The sequence below is a fragment of the Sander lucioperca genome, chromosome 6 (assembly GCF_008315115.2).
Source record: "Sander lucioperca isolate FBNREF2018 chromosome 6, SLUC_FBN_1.2, whole genome shotgun sequence".
In the NCBI taxonomy this organism is placed as follows: domain Eukaryota; kingdom Metazoa; phylum Chordata; class Actinopteri; order Perciformes; family Percidae; genus Sander; species Sander lucioperca.
The window spans coordinates 6,032,869-6,051,807 of NC_050178.1; the positions used below are offsets into that span (position 1 = coordinate 6,032,869).

Here is an 18,939-nt window from a genome sequence, read left to right on the forward strand (position 1 = left end):
TGAGCGTGTGCTTGTGTGTGTGTGTGTGTGTGTGTGTGTGTGTGTATCTCCCCTCCACTAGAGTGCTCCTCTCTCTGTGGGGAATAGTGCTGTAGGTGGTTGGAGAAGTGGGTGGGGTCAGGGTGCAGCCGTGTAGCCAGGTGTGTGTTGGAGCTGGAGGCTGGATGGCTGGCTGTAGTACCTTGTTAGTCACAGTGTTGATTGCCAGCGTTGGAGAGGCACTTCCAGAGATCATACACTCCATCCCCAAAGACTCCGACTCCAGGCTGTACGGCGTAGAAGCCTGTGGGGGTTGGGGGCGGGGTGTGGAGGCAGACAAAAAAATAATAATAAAAATTCAACACTATCTAATTATCAAACACATGAGATCCCACTGCAGATAGCAAGGAGAGACCTGTATTATATTTGTGACAAATCCTCTGCTCAGACCAGATACATATTCATCTGAACGATGCAAAAGAATAAACCAGAACTATTGTCATTTGACAGAGTAACACCTTTATTTAGGTCACATTTGAACTGTGCTTTCTGAGACGATGGAGACAGTCCCCCCCCCACCCCCCCATCACCACCCTCATCTCCCACCTAAACACGCATACAGTGTAAGCACATGCACACACGCACGCACACATGCCCTCGTCTTGCTGTATAGGCGCACTGTTGTGAGAGATAACTCTGCCATGCCTGTCTCACAAAACTGCTTACTGTAAGAGGATTGGCTGCCAACAATACCATTTTTAATTCATGATAAACATTATAAATGAGATTTCACAAACTCTCAATTTCAATGTCTGAGACTCTTAATGGAATGCCTTGTAGGCAGACAGTGTCTAGAGGGGGGGAAGGGTGAGCACAGCGCATGTGTCCTACAGAAAACACACTCTTCACTTGATACGTTCTTTTGTGTCATGCTCAAATGAACAGAGCTGCATCAGGAGAGCTTTAGTAGAAACTGTTGGCAGAGCTGCATATTAAAAACAATGTTTGTCCTGTACCTTTACATTTGTTGTGTTGTGTACATAAAACCTCACACCATCAAAGGGACGCCATTTGTGAATGAATGTGAGAGTATTTTGATGCTGCAGGGCGACTACATGAAGAGCATGTTAAGTTTTATGTAGTCTCTGTGCTTGTGTGGTAGAGACAATGGCTTGAGTTAGCGTGTGCGCACAGGAGTCTGTCTCGTCAGACTAACAGGATCCTCCCTTCCTCAAAGCCTCTGGTCAGACACATTGTGGGGAAGAAGTAGACAAGAGCTCTCTGTGTCGGGATGCCCCAGGGCCAGGTCAATCTGAGTAGCTCACTAAAACCTGTGCCGCTGTACGTAACGCTGGACGAAACTCATCCATAATTAAAGACAAAAGCTCCCACTCAGAATAGCCGGCGCACACAGCTCTGCATTAATTGATGTTTGTTAAAAAAAGTGAGTGCGAAATGTAATGTATGTAATGGCTGCCTCGGGCATAGTTTATTAATAAGGACCCCACTTCATGACAGGCTAGCGAAGCAGCTTGGAGAGGCAGTTACATAAAGTCTGGATATGAACTCCTACTGAGTCTCTCTGTGTGTGTGTGTGTATGTGTGTGTGTGTGTGTGTGTGTGTGTGTGTGTGTGTGTGTGTGTGTGTGTGTGTGTGTGCGCGCGCGCGCGCATGCGTGTGTTTGCATGTGGTAGAGAAAGTGTGGGAGAGAAAGGAGGGCAAAAGGAAAGGAAAACTAAGGCAGAATAGAGACACAGAGGCAAAGATGAATATTGAACCAAGTAGAGATGGAGGCAGAAGCTGTAGCAGAGGAACATATGCATATGTACAGAAATGTGTTTTCTTGGGAATATGCAGAGTGTCTGTCATCAGACTCACCCGCTCTCCAGACCGCGGCCTCTTCTTTGGCCGTGTAGGCAAGGCATCCTCCTTTGGGTTGGTGTCGATGGCCCAATAAGAGCCCTGCAGAGAGAAGAAAGACCTGTGAGCTCATATAACATATTGCTTTTTTAATGTTACATCCCTAAGATGTATGTATGCACTGGACTTAGGCACTCTCTCTCTGACATGACAGCATACACACATCAGATCTTTCTTTGGTATAACATTATTTAGAAATCGGAGGCCTTATGTGCTCTGCTAAAGACTGTCCTATCAGCCCAAGCCTTTAGTTGAGTTGATAGCTGGGAGTGTGTGCGGCGTGTGGGTGGGCTTTGTTAGTAAGAAAGGCTTGGCTTTTCCTCCTCTGCGGCTGCTTCTCAATGAGAGGCTGGTGAGGGCAGCTGGTGGTGAAATGCTAAGCCTTTTCTGAAGCTGTACTTCCTCAGCCTCAGGTAGTGAGTCAGAGCACTGTTTCCAAGGATGAAGGCTCCACAGTCTCAGACCATGAATCGAGGCAGCACTAGCCCTGCCGTGTTGCTTTCTTCTAAGGTCTGAGCAAGGCTAATGAAGGAGAGGGCTGGCTCTGGGGCTGCAGCTTGCAATTCCACAACCAGGCTGCATTATTTACTTTACATTCGGCCCCATTTAATTTATTTTTCAATGGTTTTCTTTTTCGAAGCCAACAGAAACGCCACTCACAGTACAGATTTTTTTAACTCTAAGGCCCAGCAAGTCCTGAATTTATTTTTAATATTTCATATGACCCCTGATAAAATCTCAATTGTCCAGAGAAAGTGAGATCAGGACCTTTAAAATGACTTCCCTAGCAGAGAGAATAATTGTTATTTCCATGAGAAATTCTCTGAATGACAGGAGAGCCCATAGAACAAGCTGTATCTCAAGTATCTATACAATAACCGCTGCATAATGGCCTGTTCTTGTTAAAGCCAACAAATCTGTTTTTTTTTTGTTTTTTTACAGCTTGCATACACCACTGCTGCTATTGTTAAAATGAAAAGCCAGGGTTGGCCTATATTTGTCAGGGGGTTAAAATTATAAGCTTTAATATGTGTGAGGCTTTGGGGTCAATTAACATTTTCCTCAGAGGGAAGAATAATTCACAGCACAATCAACCAAAGATAAAGAATCTGAATATGAGAATCTCATATTGATGTAGGCTACAGTAAAATGCAGCAGAAACCTCATTACCCACCCCATGTTTTTACAAGAAGCTTAACTGAAGAATGTATGTAAAGGTGAGAAAAGGTGTCTCTATGTGTTAAGATGCAGGGGTTAAATGCAGGGGTACAGATGCAGATGTTTCAAAATTAGGAGCCACAGAAACAAAGCAAGGCTTGGTGGCATTTCTTTTAATTAGGGGGGGAAGAAAACATTAAGTTAACCCTCATGGGAGGGGAGTTTCTGCATTTCCCTACACCCACCCCAAGAGAGTTGGGAGGAAAACATATAAAGAGTCAGTAAATTATTCACAACTATCTTGCAATATACTGTAGAAATGCCTAGCAAAGTGTGCCTGTGGAGTCTGGGGCAAAGCCACAATATGCTCTGCAGCCATAAAACAAAGGATGCTGTAAAGACTGTTTGAAAAAAGAAAAAAAAAAAAAACGGATCCTGATAAGAGATGTACTCTACCTGCTCTCTTCCGGTAAATGACGCCGCTCATTTTCATACATCAACATACATTTTGTCATCTAGTTCCCCTTTTGTGTGTAAATATAGAACAGACAAACCCAACAACTACACTGGTTATCCTGGCAACTCCAGACCGAGTTATGAGACCAATTAATTTAAGATTTTTAACGGTAGCCTTCAGAGACTGCATTTCTACCTTCAAGGTAGACAGGGTGTGTGTATGTACAATACCAACCGTCATCTCTAACACTATCTCTCAGAGAGAGAGAGAGAGAGAGAGAGAGAGAGAGAGAGAGAGAGAGAGAGAGAGAGAGAGAGTGTCAGGCAGAGAGCGACATGACTCTCCTATCTCATCCAACCAGCAGTTCTCATATTCCTGCCACATTACAATATTGATGCAACATATCAAGAGCGGCTAGCGCCTCTTTGAAGTTGTCTTCGGGGGGGGGAAGGGAGTGAGGAAAATTCCAAATTAAACATTAAGGATGCGAGCATGTTGGCCATGCATTTGGAATGGGATCCATACAGCAATAGATTATTTTGTATTTAGTAGAGCAGCTCCCAGGAGTGTCAATATCAGAGGATTACAGCAAAACATGAAATTAGCATTCAGTCCCCATCCTCTACACAGCTAGGCGTAGCTCTTCATGCATGTGTCGTTGTGTACGTGCGTGCGTGTGTGTGGGTAATTATTTGTGTGGTTCCCTAAGCATATGTAGCGTATGCTCTGACAGTGCTAGGATGAAATCTGGGTTAGGCTACATATGGTTAGACCTATGCACACCATCAGATTAACAGGACTATAGGCTTCTTCTTCATGAACTACTCAGCGGACCAGGGTACACTCCTTATAAGGTTGATGTCGCTACAGATAGTGATGTAAATTGGGCTGAAAAAACTACTTTTCGGTGGTCCTATGGAGATTCAAATGTCAAATTACATGTTGGACTATATGTCCTTTAACAGAGAAGAAAAAAGGGAGCTGAGCAGAGAGCAAATACGTTCTGATTGTATCCTCAGTAGGTTCAGGTTCACCTTAAGTAAATACTTCAGGGATGCAATATTCTGGAAATGACCTGACTTCTACCCTGTTATGGCCCCATCTCTACCAGTCTTTGACTTTTTTTTCCATCACCAACATCTGCTGTCTGTGCTGGTCCAACAAACTAGTCTCTCCTTACATTTGAAATGCAATTCTGTGGGGGTGGGACGGTCATAATAGATTACGAGCATACCGTGCATTTCCAGACTGTCAGAGTCCTGGCAGCCACTCAAAGGTAACATTTTTCTACCAGAGATAGCATGATACACACCAAAATAAATGTTGTAACAGTGGATTCTGTCAGCTGACAAACTAAACTAAACATGTTCTATTTGTATTTTTTCTCTCTTCATAATTACATATATTCTTGTGAGTTTATAATCAAATTCATGTTTAAAAGTCTCACCTTTCCTGGGTCATCTTTGGAGCGAGGCACTTTGAGAAAACACTTGTTCAATGACAGATTGTGCCGTATTGAGTTCTGTTGGGGAGAACAGACAGAAAGAGAAAGGTGGCGAGGTGAGTTAACACATATAAAAAATCAGATTTCACAAACAAGTCTGTAGTACTTGAGTGTGGAGAACATCGCTGCCAGCAGCAACAAGGGTAAACAACTTGTTGGCATGTATCATTTAGGTTTAGTAGGAGCTCCTGTCATCGAGGTCAGCTCGTTTCAGTGGCGTGAGATCTGGCCTGCAACTGTGTCCAGATTTCACTTCTCACACATATACACAGGAGCACAATCTGTGTACAAAGCCACCAGGAAGCAATATCTTTCATCAATGTCCAACAAACTGCATTCTGGTTGCACAACATATCGAGTTCCTTGGGTGCCAAAAATAGGAGCCAGAAGGAATCCCACACTGGGATGGTTGCTGATACCAGGGACTGATATTAATTAATGCTCCAGCAGGCTCCTGTGTGGGCAGGAAATAAATTATGTAGATCATTCTGAAAGTTAACTCATTATAGTGTTACAAGCTACTCCACAGCAGTGAAGAGGGAGGTTCATCCAGCTGCCTGATTGGGGAGGCGAGGTGGGCTGAAGTAGCCACAAGGGCTGGAGAGCGATGCTCCAGGCCTGGGTTAACCAGCTACAGCAAGGCCCTCAGAACCAGCTGGAGGCAGGCCAGCTGAGGGCTTACAAAAACCAATGGATGCACACGTTTCTCCACTCCACTTTATGGAGTGGTATTGACAGATGGCCGCACTAAAAAGCTGTAGGATTCTCTGATGAGTTTAACGGATGCAGAAGATAAGTAGAGAGGCACAGAGAGAGAGGTACCCCGAAGTGCAAAAAATGGGAGCTGCTTATTCAACAGTATAAGCAATTATACCACAGGAGGGATGATAATGGCAGCCTTGTTGTAATGCTGTCAATCTCTCTGGTTAAATCACTTTAAAATGCCAATGCAATCCAAAAGTAGTCGAACACTGTTCTCCAACAGATAACAGAGGGGAAAACTGGCGTTATAGTAAAAAAAAAAAAATCCTGTTCTTGTGCCAGAAGGGAACATTTTCTGAATGTGAAACTCAACCCAAAATCTATCTTTTGAGTATCAAACAATCCTCCCCGTAGGTTTGAAAGAAGGTTGCAAAAAGTATGCAGTATTATTTTTCACAAAGAATCCATGTTACACAAATGGATGCCCCAAAATTTGTTCACAACATTGGCTCTCTGTTGCAGCTTGCATCAAGTTCAAGTTTAAGACTCTGGGGCTAGCCTGCAGAGCAGCGAAGGGAACTGGTCCTTCAAACCATGGCCAAGCCCTGCACTCATAGCCCTTATTCTACTGCAGGCTGAAAACCCAACTTTTCAGACTACACCTTGACACACTGGCTAGCACTCACTTATTGCCCTAAGTACCTGTACTGTAGCACTGAACATGCTTTCAGTTGTTTGTTTAATAGGGTTACATTTAAAATGTTTGATGACATCTAACTCTTGCACCCATCAAGGTTGAATTTATTGTATGAAATGTATTGTAAGTTGATTTGGACAAAAATCACCTATAAAAATGAATGCAGGGTTTTCCCTACCATTATACAGTGAACTGTTCGTCATAAGTCATTTGTGAATAAATGTAATTCATGAAACATTATTTAAAAGTTTTCTTAATCTGCTTTTTTGATTTACAGAAAATGATTTACTTGGCAAACATAGCCAGAAGAATAAAATGTTTAGACCAAGGGAGTGATGTGTAAATAATCAAATAATTATTTCACTATAGTTAGTTTTGTCTTCAAGCTTTTTAGGCATTATCTATAGTAATAATAAAGGTCCAAGATGATGTGAAATTGAATAGTGTTAAGTCAAAAGTCTTCAAATGTTCTTGGGGGAGCGTGAGTAGCTTTTCTTTCTGTGTGTTTGTAACATACTGAGCATGAGAATGGGCAGCAGAGAAGTGGATTATGCTGTAGGACATTTTGACACTTTTTGTCTCACTACCATTGTAATCCAATATAAATGACACAGATTCAAGATAACCATAGCATCTATTTGAAACTCAAAAGATTTTTGGGTGGAGTATCACCCACACACCTGAACTTTGGAAATTGAATCCATACAGACAAAGACAACAGCACAAAATATAATACAGAGGTAATAAGAGACACACAGTCTTACAAGTCGTGTACAAGCAGGCTGTTGTACGCCTACACACAAGATTGTCAGGAATCAAAATAAAATTGACACAAAACAGAAGATTCGCACATTTAAAATGTGTGTAGTCTATCTTACCAGCAATTCTTTGTTATTATCAATAAATCTGTCAATTATTTTTCGATTAACTGATTAATCGTTTAGTCTACGACATGTCAAAAGAGGGAAAAATGCCCATCACAAGTTCGGAGAGCACATTATGTGAACTAGAGATATTCAATTCAAAACTATTAAAGAAAGTAGCTAATCTTCAAATTCATCTTTATATTTGCTTGAAAATGCAATGATTATTGGATTATGAATAAATATAATTCCTGTCGATTGACTAATTGATTCATTGACCAATTGTTTTGGCTCTAGTTTTACTGTATTTTAAGTTTTACAACGGCCACACAAAACATTATCTACCATTACAGCCTCCGTTACATACCAGAATACATTTATGGAAAGGTCTCAAACCACAATATATTTTGGTCACACTGCTATCGGATCTTCAAAACTAGATATGGAAGCACTCAGGCTTGTACTGCGATCAGAACTTCATGTGGTCTGAATGTAATCCAGCCACATGATAAAGCCACTTTCCCTCCAAGTAAGAATGTGCAATGCTGTGACGCAGAAAACGCTAATCTTTAGAATGAGATCTGAAAAAGACACATAGACCTGACACATAAATCTAAATGCTATAAGACAGGCAAAGTAATGGTGATCTGGTGGCCCTTGGAGTAACGGACCTACTGATGGACCCCAACGTTGAGTACACATAGACGTGACTAAAGATCCTGCCCGCTCTGCCCGCACATAGATGCTCTTCCTCATCATAAGCCAAGCCTGACTCCTTTACACAGAACGCAGTGACAGCACCATTACACAGGCCTTGTGCTTTTAGCCACACTCTGTCCCTTGCCTAGTTTGTCACAGTTCAACTTTACATGTAGTTCAGTTGAATAAAACAATGTGAACGCAGAATGTGATCATGCATAGCGAATGGTGACAAACAGACAGGAGGCTCTCAATTTAGCCAGCTACTATGCTACTTTAAAACCCTGAGACATGTCCAATAGGGTTGTGTCTGAGCGGGAGGGTCTCTGATGCAAGCTGTACAATGCCATACACACTTAAGTACTTAAAACCATTTTCTCTTCACAGTCTCTAAGTGTGTGTGCCACTTGATGCCAGGCGGACAGAAGCAGCTGAACTTGCAGAGAGGTGGCTCTATCCATTAAGGACCTTCTGCTGGGCCTAAATCATTGATACAGTCAAGCAGCCAAGGCCTGCCGCTACATTAGAAGTTTACTTTTTAATGAACTTAGCCTGCCTGCTTTTTTCTACTCCTGACAGGCCCTGTGCCCGCAACATCCCATATTGTGTCAGACAAACTTTTTCCACTGCTTTAGACACATTTGTAGTGTGAAACTAGCAGGCTGTGGGTCATTTGTAGGCGAAGAGATGAACCAGAACAAAAGGGGACTTTAAAATATTACAACGGCAGCAGGGGAAGAAAAAGAAAACATGGTGACAGCGACAGTCGCTGCATTTGATAGATCACAGTGTATTTGCTGAGTAGGAGGGAAAGGGGAGAGCAAGACAACGATAGGCTGATGAAAAATTAAGGCCAATTACTGCTGCACATATAAACAATATGTCAGCATTTGAGCAGCAGCTCCTTAGATTTATAACCTAAGTCTGTGTGAGTACAAAGTATTTGCTTTAGGAGAGTAGGCTTTAAGTTGCGTATTAGGGTATAAGTGGATCTACAGTACAGAGGGAAGCGAAGTAGGTGGAAGAGGTCAGAGGGTGTGAACAGTGATACACAAACTGAGTCAGACAAAGCTCACTGCAGGGGTCCTGCCCAAGTGCTGCCCAGCATCTACCTGCAACCCCCACAGAGCTCCTCATAGCCAACCTCTGCGCAAGCCTGTGTGTGTGTCTGAGTGTGTGTGTGTGTGTGTGTGTGTGTGTGTGTGTGTGTGAGTGTGTGTGAGTGTGTGGGATGCCTCCTACACACCTTAAAAAAAACTCACACACACTGGTACGTGTCTCCTAACAAATGGCGGTGATTTAACACACCAGGACAGCAGTGGAGGCGTAAGCAGCTCCCCCCCCCCCCCCCCGCTGAGGAGCACTGCAGCTCAGCAGAAGGGCCGCCAGGGGAAAGTAGGTCAGGCTGACCTCTGTGCTCGGCGTGTCAAACGTTCAGAGTGAGCTAAAGGGACAGGCCATGTCAGAGCCCTGCTCCTCACAGCTGGGGAGGAGGAGGCACCCTGTGCACACCGTCAGGGACCCAAGGGAGCGAACTCGGCATGCTGGGACAGACACACGTATGCACACATACCGGTTATGACATAGGGATGAAAACCAGCAACCGAGGGAGAGGAAGAGTCACACTGTGGTCCAATGTGAATAAATCAATGCCCCTGTAGGTTGCTGGCTTTCCTACATTCATCCATCTTCCTGCAACTTTATGCCTCTAGTGTGCGGGGGCTCTAACCAACCAACACATGGCCCACTCTTATATTTACCACAACTAACACAAACAACAAGAGGCAGTTGTGAGTTTACTTGAAACATTCCAACTGAGAGTCTGAGATGACCTAGAGGTGTTCTTAAAGTGTTAAGATATTCAACTCCAAATAGCGGGGAACTTTAATGCTGCTGGATTTGCCGTCTTTGTGATCAAAGTGTTCTACATAGCATTGCAGTGTGTTCGAAAAAGGCAGTGGTGAACGGTGTCAGGAAGCAGCGGTCAAACATTACAGTCACCTCCGCTGCAGGAGCTGCTCATAAGGCAAATATTCCAACTAAAAACTATTCCTGAGTTTAATTTCCAAATTACATACATCTCCAATAAAGAACAGGTCTAGGGAGAAAAGCAAAAATATACACAGACTCAAGCTCAGTGTGGTAAGGCAAGGTTAGTTAAGGTGACATTGTGTCAATCTGTTGAATGGATGAATGGTGAGACGGAGAGAAAGAACTGGCCATTGAGTGGGTAAGTGAATGAATGAGTATGTAAAATAGCCAAACAAATGGAAAGAAAGAGAAAGACCTTTGGAAAGAGACACACACACACACACACACACACACACACACACACACACACACCTGTATTTTTAGGCCTTTGTTATTTTATATGGACCCTGTGACATGCCCACCAACACAGAACATACTCCTCAGCCTCGGGGATCGGCACAGAGGCCACGGAATGTAGCACCTTCGCTGTCTATTTGTAGTGGGTGTGGGAAGGCATGTGGGATGCCACTGCATGCGCTCAGCAAGGCACCGCTTTAAAACAAATGTTTTATTGGACACACATACACACAGGGAGAGAAAGGTAAATTTGTACAGGTGCAATCACTGGATAATTTAATCCAGTTAGCTGTGAGAAGACCCTAAGGCCATTAGAACGAGGCTCTTTTGACTGACTGATGAAAGCCTGCTGTGTGATGACAAAGGAGTGCCGGATGCTGCATTCACTTTATGAACACTTAAAACCACTGTCACCTCTTGTTTTACCACACACATTCACAAGGTGTACATGAAAATCGTGAGAAAGTAGGTGGGTTTCAATGACAAAAATAATAACATTAAGCACCTATAGAAAGGCCTTCTTACATTCTATTTAGTACTACTTAAGCATTATTGGAAGTCTGACAACACTCACCGCAAAGCTTGTCTCACATCTAGTGAGAGCTACCAAGAGACCCAAAACCCACACTCAAATTCCAATGGAGTCAACTATAACGATTTTCAACTTTTTTTTTTAACCATCTTCAAAGGCGTTTGATCTGCCTCCCTTGGCATCTACAGTAGTAGTAATGTGTTGGCATGGTTTTAAACCCCATAGACTCTGATCTTTACTGACCTATATGTAGTTTTAATAAAACATAAACAGTTTACTTGCCTGCCGCAGAAAAATAAGTGCCAAGGTGAAATCTGTCATAAATATAATATCCTGCTATTCCGTGCTAGGAGAGCTCTATGTCTATGTCCATAATGCAAAGACAAAAATAAAATGAGCAATCAAGAAAAATCAAAATGATTGCTAACTTTTGCTATCTAGACCCAGGTCATCTGGTGTAGCACATTGAGGTATTATAGTAATTAAAACTCAACAGCCATTTGCGCAGAAGGAGATGACACTTCAGGGAAATTGTATCCCCCCCCGACAATGGGTATTTGCCTAAATTAAACCCATTTCTCACTAGCAGGCTCATATAATGAGGGCAATACATGCAAGAAAGAAATTAGCTTGATAAACGATAACATGTTGTGTGGACTCAAAAAGAACATGTTATCAGGAGAAGAGAGAACAGTGACAGGAGCCAAAAAAAACCTTTCAGAACATTTGCAATAGTGAAACGCTTGGACTTTATTATTAAAGGTTTTTTAAAGAGCTATAATTAAAGAAAATAAATACGAGGAACAAAGACAAAAATAATACACGCTGTCAAGGTTTGCCTGCCACAACAGGGGAGCCAATTGAAATGACAACTGAGGTCACTGGTTTCTATCAGCCTCCACAGGTGTATTGTTTCCAGAGGCCGGCTCCATACATTCAAACTGCAGGAATGGCAAAGAGGATAGACAGGGGAGGCTGCAGGTACAAAATGTGCTTCATAAGTGGAAGAAAGCCACCTCAGACATGTATTATAGATAAATACAAGCAAGCTAACAGACGTCTACAGCAACACTAGACTATCTCTGATAACTACAGATTATTACAGATTATTAGACCATGCTGTCTACATATTAACTACAGCCAGATGAAAAGAAAGAAATCTGTAAACATAAAGTAAAAGTACAGTAGATGTTGAGCTTACCTCATATCTGATACCAAAAAAGCAAAGCAAACCGACTATATCTGCCAAGTAATTTTGCTGAAGGGTAATCCAGGGACGCTGCATCCTATAGAGCTCAGACAATAGACTGAGCCAAAACAAAATCCCTATAGTTCTCTAGTAGCATAAACAAAGTTTATGAATGCTGCACCAAGGATGTTCCCTTTTTAACCGAAGCGTGGGGTTAGAGACCAAAAGCTCCAATATAAATGTTCTGAACTCAATCTCACGCAGGCACATTCCCTTCCCTACCTGCTTTGTTGCTGTAAGGCCAACCTTGGAATGGACCTGTAGAAATTCAAGGAAAAAAACATCTTCTGCATTATTTTCTAGGTGCACTCGAGGTTACAGCCTCGACTTGAATGCTATGTTTGGAATTTGAGCATTCCCCTTATAAATTGGGACGCGGTCACTGCAGATTTGAAAAGATGTGGGGGGAAAAATTCACTTAATGCAACACTGAATGGCAGGTCACACTACAACAAAAGCCCTGAGCCACTCATATGAGCCCTATTTGAGCACAGTCCCTCAGAGAACTATCTGTCGGTCTCTCTTTTGCCGATATTTGTGACTCTCCCACTCTGTCTCACTCTCTCGCTCAGAGCCAAACCGCACACAAACCACTTTGTACAACCTCTGGTGTTGCTACACTATTGCACGGTGCAGCATTATTCCATTAAGTGGATTATTTGAGAACATCTCTGACCTTCAACAGGTTTGTCACTGGCGATGAACCAAGAAGAACTGAAGAGAAATGATGATGGGCACAGACCTCTATGGAAGTTGGCAGAATGAAGTGATAAGACAGTAAAACAGTCAATACAACACAGGCTGGAACAAAAAGGTAGAGACACGGCAAGATTAAAATCAAGTCTAGGGAATACAAAAAACTGTGCAACAACCACTAGAGAAAATCAAGAATCAGCCCAGTGTGATCATCTGGGAAGGGGTCAAATGGGCCCATTAGTACTTTTCTAGAGGGTCACTAATGCTAAAAATATTAAAATGACATGACAAGTGACAAACATTAAATTAGACAAATAACTTACTAACTGTAGCTAACATTTATGGATAACAGCTACATTACTGCAAAACTTAAAATGACATTCACTATGCTGATCATTAAATACATTCAAATGTAGAATTATATTTAATGGTAACCGATTTGTAGTTCTCTACTTCTGGTAATTGGTGGTAAGTCACGACATGTGATATCATCTCAATGATCCGTTAACAGCTCCACAGCCTCTACTTTAGCTGCTGATGAGCTAACGTTAGTTTACAAACCATCTTGGCTGAGCATACAGACACCAGTTTGCAATGCACATTTATAAGTAACAACAGTTTTCTGCTACAGTTTGGCAAACACACACACACACACACACACACACAATACATGTTGATACAGCTTTAAAGTCTAAAAATGAGGAGCCTGCAAAAAAAAGCATCCACACTGATCCTTGATTTTATGGGGGACGAGTAGGAACATGTTGTAGTGATGGGACATTTTAGGTTTTAAGGGGGTTATAGTCTGCACTCTGTTTCAAACTCAGTCTATCTATTCTTATGCACTCAGCACCTAAGGTCATCACAAGTTATATCAGCCTTGAGGATCAAAATAATTGACAGATACTCAAATGGGGAAAAAGACGTAGCACATACTGTGTGCTTGGTCACTCGAGACAAACCGTGAAACTGACACAGTACAGGCTGACAATATCAGCAAAGAGAGCCGCCTTGCACAGTGCTGTAAATTGAGTATGGTTGTCTGAGCGACGCAGGCTTGCACTTTTCTTCTGTGCTACAGTACACAGGGCTCTTTTTCTCTCCCTTACTCCTCCGCTGCATAGGCAGCACAAGGCCATGAAAGATTGGAGGCAAAGTGACGTCCTCTGGTTTATCCTCCCTGAAAGCCTTCGCATGCTCTCAGTTCCACATGAGGGATCTGATGAAAGCCGTTTGTCAGTGTGCCACTTAATTATCAGCCAGAAGAAGAGCCTCTGATGCTATCCTCTGACAATGGCTCACAGCAGCCTGCTGACTACAGTGCCCACTAACAATGAAGAACTGACTGCAGCTACTAATGGTGACGGGGTAGTGCCAACTGTCCACTTAAGAGTAAGACAAATTAAGTAACAGCACAGGAAGCCTTTTGTGTGCTTCTTCCATGTATATTCTTTTCTATGTAGGCTTAAGTAGCAAGAACCAAATTTTACATCTTTATACCAAGACCATAAAATGTGATGTTGGAAGAACAAAATGCAAAACAGAACAGAAGTCCTACTAAAAACACATTATATTGAGCAGAGGAAAAACGGAGACGTTTTGACCTTTTATTTTTCCTACATGTCTACACAAACATTACAGAGCTAATGCTGCTGCTCACTATGCATGTTACTATCAAACTGCAAATAAATAAAAACAGTCTCATGCATTCCTTAACCTTCTATCTTTGCATAGTCATATTCTTGTGACTGACTGTTGAGAAACAAATGGTGACTAGGGATGTAACGATGCATCGTGAATCGGTTAAAAATCTATTTAAATGTGTAAAGATTACAACCGGTTGAGATAAAAAATGTATCGTGATTCAATTTTTAAACAGCCTAGGGCGTGACGCTAGTTAACATACAGCAGGTAACGTTAGCCTGCTGTTAGCTAGTAACGTTAGCTGGCTTAAACATGGATAAAATACTAACAGCTAAATGGCATGACAGCATGGACACTGCTTAACGGCAAATGACTGGTGAAAAAAGCTGTTGTTTTAAGTTATTGTTATTACATTTTAAATAAATAATTTAAATTTGACCATATGGCAAATGGCCTTAATGTCAATATAGTAAAAGAAACTTTAGCATCAGAATCTCAACTCAAAATGGTTGGGCTGTCAGTAGCAAAAGTGAAGATCAGCTAGAGAAAGGGCTTTATTTTCTTATTCAGTTGTGTTCTTGTCATGCAACTCACTCTTACATTCACTACAGTCAACCCCAGGTTCTTGAATACACTCGGCTACTACACAAGCAGAGAAAAAAGGTAAGCCATTTACCATCATCCGTATTAATCTGATCTCATACTTTGCTTTTCATTAGCAAAAGTACATTACAGTACATGTCCATGACAGACACAGGGTGATGACTCAGAGTAACCTTGGACTCATTAGTAACCTGTCAGCATGGAGCAAATCCACAAAGGAACGGCAAGAAGCAACGTCTCATTTTAAATCGCTGCTCTGCTCTCACTAACAAACTCTAAAAAAAGACTAAGAGAAGCTTTTTTTCTGTAATATGTATTAGATTTGATTTCCTTCTGAAAGGAAATCACAGACCCACCCTACAGTCCATTAGCCAAGTTAATGCAGAGCTGCCAGACTTGCTGACCCATTAATAATACATTGCAGTGGTCAAAAGAGGCCAGACACCTCCGTGCACCCCTTCATCCCTCTACACAGCCACATTAATGGACTAATTCAGATGCAATTAACTGGTGGGGAGAGGCTGTGGCCTTGCGGCTGCTGTAGCACAGGCTGAAGGGCTTACAGCCAGGGCTCGGATTATAATCACTGTGAGCACACACATAAACACACACTCACAAAACAATTTACATACTACAAGAAAGGAGCCAATGCATTTGTAGAAACACCGAATGTAGCTTTCACCATTGGATACTAGGAGCAAAAAGAAAATGAATGAATGGCATTTACACAATAATTATATTTATCTGTAGAAAAAGTAAGTGGCCCTTGGCTAAATAATCTGTTTTAGCCTATGTCTTGCTAAAATACTGTCCACCAAATAAACCTGCAATAAACCTATTTTTCTGGCCACTTGGATGCAGTGGAAACAAAGCAACATAAGCATTCATGTGGAATCATGTTTGTGTCCACCATTGCCAGACCTTCCTCCACAGCGCTCGGAGGAAGGTCTGGCTAGTCCATACCGCATTCTGGGACAGGAGAGAAATGTTAAGCGCCGCTCGGAGCCCCGTTGCCGCTGCAAAATAGCCTCGGGAAGGAACTTGTTTTGGTGGAACATGTGTACGTTCAAAAGTTGTTTTAGCCGTGTAACAGAAAACTCAGATTGGACAGATAGTCTAGCTAGCTGTCTGGATTTTACCCTGCAGAGATCTGCGGAGCAATTAACCATAGTCCTCATAAATCGACCGGAGCTTAAAACACAAAGAAAATGTAAGGTAATGGACATCCGGCCGAAAAGAAAGACATCCGGTGGAATTTCCGGCAGCAACGGAGCAATCCCGGAAGTGGAACTCTGTGTATATAGACTAGTGCCCACCCAATGAGTGCAAATCCAACATTCACTCTTCTTTTAGCTCTGTTTTGGTTTCCACCAACTCCTGATAAATATATCTGGCTCTTTGCGGCAAAATGCTCCACTATGCCATGCACCATCTAGTCATTAACTGGGTCGGTCAGCCGCTTGGTGCTGGGCAGGTAACGTACAGTCAGTTTTTAGAGCTTAGAGCAGTTGACTGCTGCGGCCAAAAACAGCGCTATGAGAGCTGTGAGAGTGAACCAAACCAGTAAAGTTGTAAGATGAAACCAAAACAACGAGCTGAGAGTTGGGTAATAATTTAGCATTTCCGAGAAACCCCTTTCACATTCAAGTAGTCATGTGATCAATTGTTTATATAAAAATAATTGAATATAGCCGCTTTAAACAACAGCAAATGGTTATATTTAATGTGATGGCAAATCTGCATGAGACAACAAAGTGGGAAATGCTTACACTGCCCTGCATTGCAATTTTATTTAGGTTATTTTTACATTTGTCCATTACAGCAAGTTTTATTCAATAATGTGGCTGCAGAAATCTGCTCTTAGAGAATATGATGTTGACAAATGAGCAATTACAGGAGCGATATTCACGTGTCACATCTGTGGCCAGCATGACCCGCGATTAGCCCTACTGATGCTGAATGTGAGTTTGAGAGCCGTGCCTGTCAACACAGGCGCCTGGGAAGGCAGCGTGGCCCATTCTGGCATGTCATCCATCACTGGTTCCACTCGGCTTCCACAGCTGTGTCACTGTCCCCCTCTCACAGACTGCTGACCCCACTGAGGACGCACCAGCAGGATGATCAAATATCTCTCTGGGATAAGAGACAGCCATCCTACTTCACTGACAAGGCAGAGGACATAAAAAAACCCTTCCCTACGTATCCTCTGCCATGGTGACATCTTTATCAATAAGTAGCGTTTAATGGCAGGCAGCAGCAGAGTCGCGTAGAGACGCAAGGCTGCTCGCCTTTCATTCCAACAAGGCAGGGATTGTGAAGAGCTGTGAAGCCATTAGCTGCGGGAGGCTGACACAGAAGGTGACGGGGGTTAAATAATTGCCAGAGAAGAGAGAGGGTGGATTAAAACAAAAGATGAAATGGAACAACACCAGCCAGACGTATTTCCAAGATAATTACTTGCCATGCAGATTTCATCAACATGGCAATCATCAGGGCTGGTGTACGACTTTTAAAATTCTATCTATATCAGACGTGAATGGCCTACAGTCTGGATGTAAGGCAGCATGGCTGTCGCTCTAAGTGGATATTCAGTAGAGAGCTTACCTCAGTCAAGCTACAGACCTTTGACCCTATCAGCAGTCTCAGGATGCTGTAGACCTTTTAAAAGATCCTTCTTCAGCCTCTGCTAATTAGTCCTGCAGCCCCTTTTCCTTTCATTACCGAAAAGGAAACGCTGCGTGCGAGCTACAATACAGTGTTGGCAGATAAATTAGCTGCATGCTTCACAGGAGGCAACTGTTCTTCAGGGAGAGCTGGCTACCTTAATTATGAATATTATTAATTATATTTTAAAAAAGACCAGGAGAAAAAAAATCAAAATCAATCAGACCCGTACTGAAAGATATTTGTTAAAATTAAATCACATGTAACCATGTAACACTTTTCTAAAATTACATTTTCTACACAGGCAAAGCTGGCAGTAGTAGCCTAGTCTAACCCAGCCTAGATTAATTTAACAGGGCACAGTCAGTGTTAAAGACAGATTCCAAGGACTGTGATCTATTTATAGCATGCAGAATTCATCAGTGTACCCCTCTCCTGCAAAAATCAGTGGACACACAAGAGGCTATGTTAAAAGGCACCATCTGTGATTTCAATGTCAACAAATGTATACTTATATTCAGACTGAACAGCCGTTATGGTACAACTCCATTATTCAGTCTGACGTTGGCTTCTTATTAGCAGTTTACTGGAGGGGAGGATTTGATTTTACCCTAACCAATCACTAAACTCATGCATCCGGAGGCTCTGTGTTAGACTGCATACACATATTTACAGAGAACAGCAGTTAATATTGAGATATAAGTTTTGCCGAGACAATATGCTTCTAAAATATCACACATGGTGATGTGTCCAGGTACAGGAAAATAATAGACAAGGCAGGGTTGAATATTTCCAGAACACAAGATAAGAGTTCACTGAGCGCATTGCTCTCTTGTTTAAGCACAACATAGGGGCATTGTCACTGTTTAACATGGACAGATTTCAAAGAAAAATAGTGTTCATTATCTTAAAAGACAAATAGTGTAAGTAATTAAGAACTATTGCAGACTGTGCCTGCTCAATCTAGCTTGTGTCTACTGCACCCTTTTAGCGGCGTGAGGATGTCATGTAAACTAGTTAGCTAAGTTAGCTAACTTATGACCATGAACATGTTTACTTTATGTTCAAACTGTAGTTATTTGCAATTTAATATTAAATTGTAAAAACTGACAAAAATGACTAAAACTTTAAGATTTGTTTTGATTTTATAATTATAAATCCGTTGAGGATGAAAAATGAAAAAACAGAAATGTCACCTAAAAATCAAACTTCATTTCTACATGTGATTTAATTGGTCATTTGG

At 42.1% G+C, this 18,939-nt stretch overlaps 1 protein-coding gene across 3 annotated transcripts in view; it reads right to left on the reverse strand.

Moving 5' to 3' along the window:
- foxj3 (forkhead box J3) overlaps nucleotides 1-18,939 on the reverse strand; it is a 78,783-nt gene that overhangs the window by 14,278 nt on the left and 45,566 nt on the right. For 2 of the 3 annotated variants that reach the window (XM_031301597.2, XM_031301595.2), the window contains exons 3-6: nucleotides 12,312-12,347; nucleotides 4,963-5,037; nucleotides 1,859-1,942; nucleotides 182-283 (exon numbers count right to left, since the gene is read on the reverse strand). In XM_031301597.2, the coding sequence (XP_031157457.1) occupies nucleotides 182-283; nucleotides 1,859-1,942; nucleotides 4,963-5,037; nucleotides 12,312-12,347 (297 nt within the window). The remainder of the gene's footprint in view (nucleotides 1-181; nucleotides 284-1,858; nucleotides 1,943-4,962; nucleotides 5,038-12,311; nucleotides 12,348-18,939) is intronic. The other variant, XM_031301596.2, reaches the window with a different exon arrangement.